The sequence below is a fragment of the Hydractinia symbiolongicarpus genome, chromosome 6 (assembly GCF_029227915.1).
Source record: "Hydractinia symbiolongicarpus strain clone_291-10 chromosome 6, HSymV2.1, whole genome shotgun sequence".
Classification (NCBI taxonomy): Eukaryota; Metazoa; Cnidaria; class Hydrozoa; order Anthoathecata; family Hydractiniidae; genus Hydractinia; species Hydractinia symbiolongicarpus.
Window position 1 is genome coordinate 17,562,094 of NC_079880.1, and position 6,872 is coordinate 17,568,965.

The 6,872-nt window shown below is 40.6% G+C and overlaps 1 protein-coding gene across 1 annotated transcript; it reads right to left on the reverse strand.

Moving 5' to 3' along the window:
- Window positions 1-4,204: 4,204 nt before the first annotated feature.
- LOC130648101 (uncharacterized) lies at window positions 4,205-6,299 on the reverse strand. The gene is made up of 5 exons (XM_057454123.1): window positions 5,450-6,299; window positions 5,153-5,350; window positions 4,780-5,103; window positions 4,520-4,683; window positions 4,205-4,441 (listed from the first exon to the last, which is right to left on the reverse strand). The coding sequence occupies exons 1-5, from the start codon at window positions 6,297-6,299 to the stop codon at window positions 4,205-4,207; spliced, it is 1,773 nt and encodes a 590-aa protein (XP_057310106.1).
- Window positions 6,300-6,872: the final 573 nt, after the last annotated feature.

Below are 6,872 nucleotides of genomic sequence, written 5' to 3' on the forward strand. Positions count from 1 at the left end.
GGGAAAACGACTTAGGGCGTCGTAGTCCATTGAGAGTGGCAGGACTAGACGAATGGTAACATGCCCAAGCACGTGGAACCACGTGATTTACGTATAAGGCCGTTATTAGACACCACAAGGCTATATTACAGATTTTTGAAGCCTGTGCATGTAGTTGACGGTCATTTAAAGCCATGTGGCCAAGGAGAATGGCTTATGACGTTGTAGTCCATTGAGAGTGGAAGGATTAAACCAATGGTAACCCGCGCAAGCACATGGAACCACGTGACTTACGTGTAACGCCTTTAGTAGGCGACAAAAGGACATAATAAAGCCCTTAGAGGCCTGTGCATGTAGTTGACTGCGTTCTAAAGCTATGTTGCCAGGTAAAACGACTTAGGACATCGTAGTCCATTGCGAGTGGAAGGACTAGATGATTGGGAACCTGCGCAGGCACGTAGAAGCACGTGATTTACGTGTAAGGCGTTTATTGATCCGCAAAACGCCATATCAAAGCTTTTGACGCGTGTGCATGTAGTTGACAGCGTTCTAAAGCCATGGCGCTGAGGAAGACTTAAGACGCCGTAATCTATTGAGAGTGGAGGGACAAGACCAATAGTAAGCTGCGCATGCACGTGGAACCACGTGATTTCGTGTAACGCCTTTATTAGGCGGCAAAAGGCCATATCACAGCCTTTAGACGCCTGTGCACTTACTTGCCGGCGTTCAAAAGCCATGGCGCTAGGTAAAGCGACTTAAGACGTCGTAGTTCATTGGAAGTGGAAGGACTAGACGCTTGATAAGCTCCACAGACACGCAGAACCACGTGATTCGCCTCCCTAGCCTTTATTAGGTGCCAAAAAACCATATTACAACCTTCAGAGAACTGTGTATGTAGTTGACGGCGTTCTAAAGCCATGTGGCCAGGGAAAACGAATTAGGACGTCGTTGTCCATTGACATTGCAAATTCTATACTAATGCTAATCTGTGCAGTCACGCGGAATCCCGTGATTTACGTGTAAGGCCTTTACTAAGCCGCAAAAAGCCATATCACAGCCTTTAGACGCCTGTGCATGCAGCTGACGGCCTTTTAAAGCCATGTGACCAAGGAGAATGGCTTAGGACATCGTAGTCTATTGCGAGTGAAAGGACTAGACGATTGGGAACCTGCGCAGGCACGTAGAAGCACGTGATTTACGTGTAAGGCGTTTATTGATCCGCAAAGCGCCATGTCAAAGCTTTTAGACTCCTGTGCATGTAGTTGACGGAGTTCTAAAGCCATGCTGCCCAGAAAAACGAATTAGGACGTTGTTGTCCAATGAGATTGCAAAGACTAGACTAACGCTAATCTGCGCAGTCATACGGAACCACGTCATTTACGTGTAAGGCCTTTATTAAGCCGCAAAAGGCCATATTACAGATTTAGACGCCCGTGCATGTAGTCGACGGAGTTCTGAAGCCATGCCGCACTGGCAAATGGCTTAGGACGTCGTAGTTCACTTCGGGTGGAATGATTAAACAATTGGTAAGCTCGGCAGACACGCGGATCCACGTGATTTACGTCCCAAGCCTTTAATAGGAGGCAAAAAACCATATTACAACATTCAGAGGACTGTGTATGTAGTTGACGGCGTTCTAAAGCCATGGTGCCAGGGAACGCGACTTAAGACGTAGTAGTCCATTGAGAGTGGATGGACTAGACCAATGGTAACCGGTGCAGGCACGTGGAATCACGTGATTTACAGTAAGGCCTTTATTGATCCGCAAAAAGCCATATCACAGCCTTTAGACGCTTGTGCATGTAGTTGACGGCGTTCTAAAGCCATGGCGCCGGAGAAAGCGACTTAACACGTCGTAGTCCATTGAGAGTGGAAGGAATAGGCCAATAGTAACTTGCGCAAGCACGCAGAACCACGTGATTTACGTGTAAGGACTTTATTAGGCGGCAAAAGGCCATATTACAGCCTTTAGAGGCCAGTGCATGTAGTTGGCGGCGTTCAATAGCCATGAAGCCATGGAAAGCGGCTTAGGACGTCGTAGTCCATTGGGAGTTGAAGGACTATAGAAGTGATAACTTGCGCAAGCACGAGGAACTACGTGATTTACGTGTAAGGCCGTTATTAGACAGCAGAATGCAGTATTATAGCTTTTAGACTCGAGGTCCTAAGTTGTTTTCCCTGGCACCATGCGTTTCATCTTTCGCAGGTTACCATTGGTCTATTCCTTTCACTCTCAATGTACTACGACGTCCTAAGACGTTTTGCTTGGCGACATGGCCTTAGAACGCCGCCAACTACACGCACAGTCGTCTAAAGGCTGTAACATAGCCATTTGCAGTCTAATAACGGCCCTACACGTAAATCACGTAGTTTCCCGTGCTTGCTCGGGTTGCCATTCGTCTATTCCTTCCACTCTCAATGGACTACAATGTCCTAAGTTGTTTTCCCTAGCGCTATGGATTTAGAACGACGTCAACTACATGCGCAGTCCTCCAAAAGCTGTAATATGGCCCTTTGCTGTGTAATAAGGGACTTACACGTAAATCACGTGGTTCTACGTGCTTGCTCAGGTTACCATTCGTCTATTCCTTCCGCTTTCAATGGACTACGACGTCCTAAGCCGTTTTCCCTACCGCCATGCCATTAGAACGCCTTCGTCTACATGCACAGTCGTCTAAAGGCTGTAATATAGCCATTTGCTGTCTAATAACGGCCTTACACGTAAATCACGTAGTTCCCCGTACTTGCTCAGGTTACCATTCCTCTAGTCCTTCCACTCGCAATGCACTACGACGACATAAGTTGTTTTCCCAGGCAGCATGGCTTTGGAACGCGCTCAACTACGTGCACAGGCGTGTAAAGGCTGTAATATGGCCTTTTGAAGCCTAATGAGGCCTTACACGCAGTTCACGTTGTTCCTCTTGCTTACTCAAATTAACATTGGTCTAGTCCTTTCACTTTCAATTAGCTACGACGTCCTAAGCCGTTTAGCTTGGCGACATGGCCTTAGAACGCTGTCAACTACACGCACAGTCGTCTTAAGCCTGTAATATGGCCATTAGCTGTCTAGTAACCGTCTTTCACATAAATCAAGTAATTCCTCGGGCTTGCGCAGGTTACCATTGGTCTAGTCCTTCCACTCTCAATGGACTACGACGTCCTAAGCCGTTTTTCTTGGCAGCATGGCTTTGGAACGCCGTAAACTACGTGCACAGGCGTGTAAAGGCTGTAATATGTCCTTTTACGGCCTAATGAGGCCTTACACGCAACTCACGCGGTTCCTTGTGCTTGCGCAATTTACCATTCGCCTAGTTCTTCCATTCTCAATGGAATACTACGGCTCAAGCCGCTTCCCTGGCTTTATGGCTTTAGAAAGCCGTCATCTACATGCAAAAGCGTCAAATGACTGTAATATGGCCTTTTGCCGTGTAATAAAGGCCTTACACGTAAATCACGTTGTTCCACGTGCATGGGAAGGTAACGATTGGTATAGTCCTTCCACTCTCAATGGACTACGATGTCCTTTGCCGTTTTCCCTAGCTTCATGGTTTTAGAACGCTGTCAACTACATTCACAGGCATCTTAAAGCTGTACTATCGCTTTGGCCGCCTAATAACGGCCTTACACGTAACTCACGTTGTTCCACGTGCTTGGGCAGGTAACCAGTTGTCTAGTCCTTCCAGTCTCAATAGACTACGACGACCTAAGTCGTTTTCCCTGGAAGCATGGCTTTATTCATTTATTAATTTTTTTTCTATTTGTTTATTCCTTCTTTAAAGTCGATATACAATATACAATAACACATGCTTGATACATTAAAAAAAATGTAGTTTAAATTTGTTAGCCTTGGGCTAATTAAAATCGGCTGTCTTGAAATAAAGTTTTAAAGAAATAAGAGATTTATATTATAATAATAAGAAGTTAGTTCGTATATCGTACGTTACAAATATATGTGGCACAGAGACGACAACTGCATTGAATAAACGGAATCGTGTTTAGCCCGTGATGGAATAAGGACAACGAAGGGGCATTTCGGACAGAGTTTGGAAGCTTCTCCCTTATTTTAGACGCAATATAAGAAACGCTTAATAGGCCATGCTTTGTGGTGCGAATTATGCGCCTTTCAAGAGAACTTGATGTACGGAAACTATATGGAGTCTTTTTGAATGCAAAAACATCATTAATGTAGGAGGGTTCTGTTTCATTTTTTTTAAAAAAACCTCCTTTAACAAGTTTCGGCAGAACTTTTCATGAATATTGATTCAACTCTGTCGCGTAAAAGTCTATTTTCTCTACTATGAATGCTCCATATAAGAGGGCAGTAAATAAATATGCTATAAATAAATGAATTAGCAATAACATTTCGCTTATAATTAGACATATATGGTGACATACGTTTTAGGGCATTGATCTTGGCATTAGCCTTTTTACATAATGGAAGAACATGTTGCCTGAAAGAAAGCTGATTGTCAAGAATTATACCCAATAAATTTACGTATGGAGACTCTTGTAATATATTATTTTTCAAATTTAAACTAACAAAATCTTTGTTTTTTGGTTTTTCCAGAATGAGCAGTTTGCACTTCTCAGAATTTAACTGAAGCCCGTTATTGGAAAACCATGTGCTAACAGTTGAAAAGGCACTTTCTAAACATAACTTTATCTCCTCAAATTGTTTTCCATATGTATAAAGTGTATTGTCATCTGCGTAATTACAAATTTTAACATCAGCTCTATCATTTAAAATAAACATTAAATCATTTATATAAATATTGAATAAAAGTGGACCCAGAATCGAACCTTGTGGAACACCATTAATAATCTCTTTCCACAAGCTGAAATAGCCATCAATTCTGACTCTTTGAAACTTATTGGTGAGATAACTCCTTAAAACACCTAAAGCACTTTTTGAGAATGTAGTAGCATGTAGTTTCGCTATTAACAGATAATGATCCACACAATCAAATGCTTTACTCAAATCCATCAATAGCGGCCCTACAGCATTTCCTTTATCAAGATCTTTTCGCCACGATTCTATCAAGTAAAGCAAAACATGCTGGCTGCTAAAACCCTTACGAAAACCTGACAAAAGAGGTGATAATTTACTATCAATAAATTCATAATCTGATCAAACATAATACGTTCAAAAATTTTTACGCACTGCTCAGTTTACTAACAGGACGATAATTCAATTTTGATGAACGATCTCCGTTTTTAGATAGTGGACAAATATCAGCCAATTTCAATGCTCCAGGGAAAACTTCATCGACAATAGATTTCTTAAACAGCTTGTTGAGATGTTCTCCGTGCACATCGACGTAATGTTTGAGGAAACACGGTGGAATTGCTCCTTTCGGACCGGATTTGTTTTCTTTTAGGTTACCAATATACTTTTTCATGATGTCAATTTTAATTGGTTTGAAGCACATTTTGTTGGTAGTGGTAACATGTTTGTTTATCCAAATTATACGCTGATGCTGTTCGTAATTCTTGATGACGTTTTCAAAAACTTTTTTAATACCGTTATAGTTTTCGTGCAAAATTCCATCAATATTCAAAGAATTCGTGACATTAACAAAATGATCATTTATTATATTTGCTATATGTTCTTTTTCACGAATTATTTGATCATTTTCAACTATTACTTGGATTGCATCTTTTACGCATTTGTTAGAAAATATCGGTTTTACATTTTTCCAGAACTTTTTTTTATCAAATATGTTGTTCATATTTAGTGATGTGCAAAACCTTCTTTTTGCGTCTCTACAAACAGCCACACATTTGTTTCTTTGCCTTTTAAAGTTTTCCCGGTTTTTAATGAAAGGGTGTTTTTTGTATATATTTTTAAATCTAGATCGAATCATGATCTTCTTTCGTACTGCTTTTGTTATGAATGGAGAGTTATTACTTCTGACAACTTTGTATTTTATAGGGGCGTGTTTGCTGACCAACTGACTGAATTGTTCGTCAAAGTCGTTGTAATTTAAGTCATTGTTTAATGCAATAAGTGATTCAAGGTCATGTTTAAAATGTTCGTCATTAAAAAGTCTGTAACAACGATAATTTATAATTTTAGGATCTTTCTTTGGTACTTCCACATTTAAGAAAGTTACAACTATATCGTGATAATCAGAAAGGTCGTTTTCTAAAATGCTGGTGTGGTGGAATCGTTTAGAATCAGACACCCATATGTGATCGACACATGATGGATTTTGTAATGATTTGTGACACGTTGGTTTTTTAATGAGGTTTTTTAAACGCAACTCTGAATTAAAAAGTAGCATATCATCGTCATGTTCAACAGCATTGAAATCACCCATCTCTTATAATAATACAGAGACTGTGTCTGTTTGTAACAGGCAAAGTGGATATCGTCATTTTCCTTTGATGTCGCCGAAAAACTTATGTCTAATATGTTAAATTTTCTGACGTTACGGCGCGACGTCAATAACACTACTTTAACGTCAATGTCCTATATTAAATTAATGAAGCCATTACAGTGCACCTAAAACTTAGAGGCCATACAACGTGGAAACGAGGTGGTGACGTCAATGATTTTTCACCGCGTAGGTAACTAGGGAGTACCTAGGACCAATTTGGATAATTTTCCAAAACCTGGTTCCCCAATCCGTTTCGGAATGGACGATCATCCCGTCATTATCAAAAAACCTTTAAACCCCAATATCTCTGCAACCGTTTGTCAAAAGTACATGGTCCTATACATTTTCTTGATCATCGTTTCAAGGTAACAGGGATATAAATTTCTGAAAAAATTTTTTGCGTTTTAACGGGTCATTAATTTTTAAACCCTTTTATGTCCTTTGTCGTTCGTTGAAAAGATATGATCTTATACATTATTTTGATCAGCGTTTCAACCTCTACACGTTACAGAC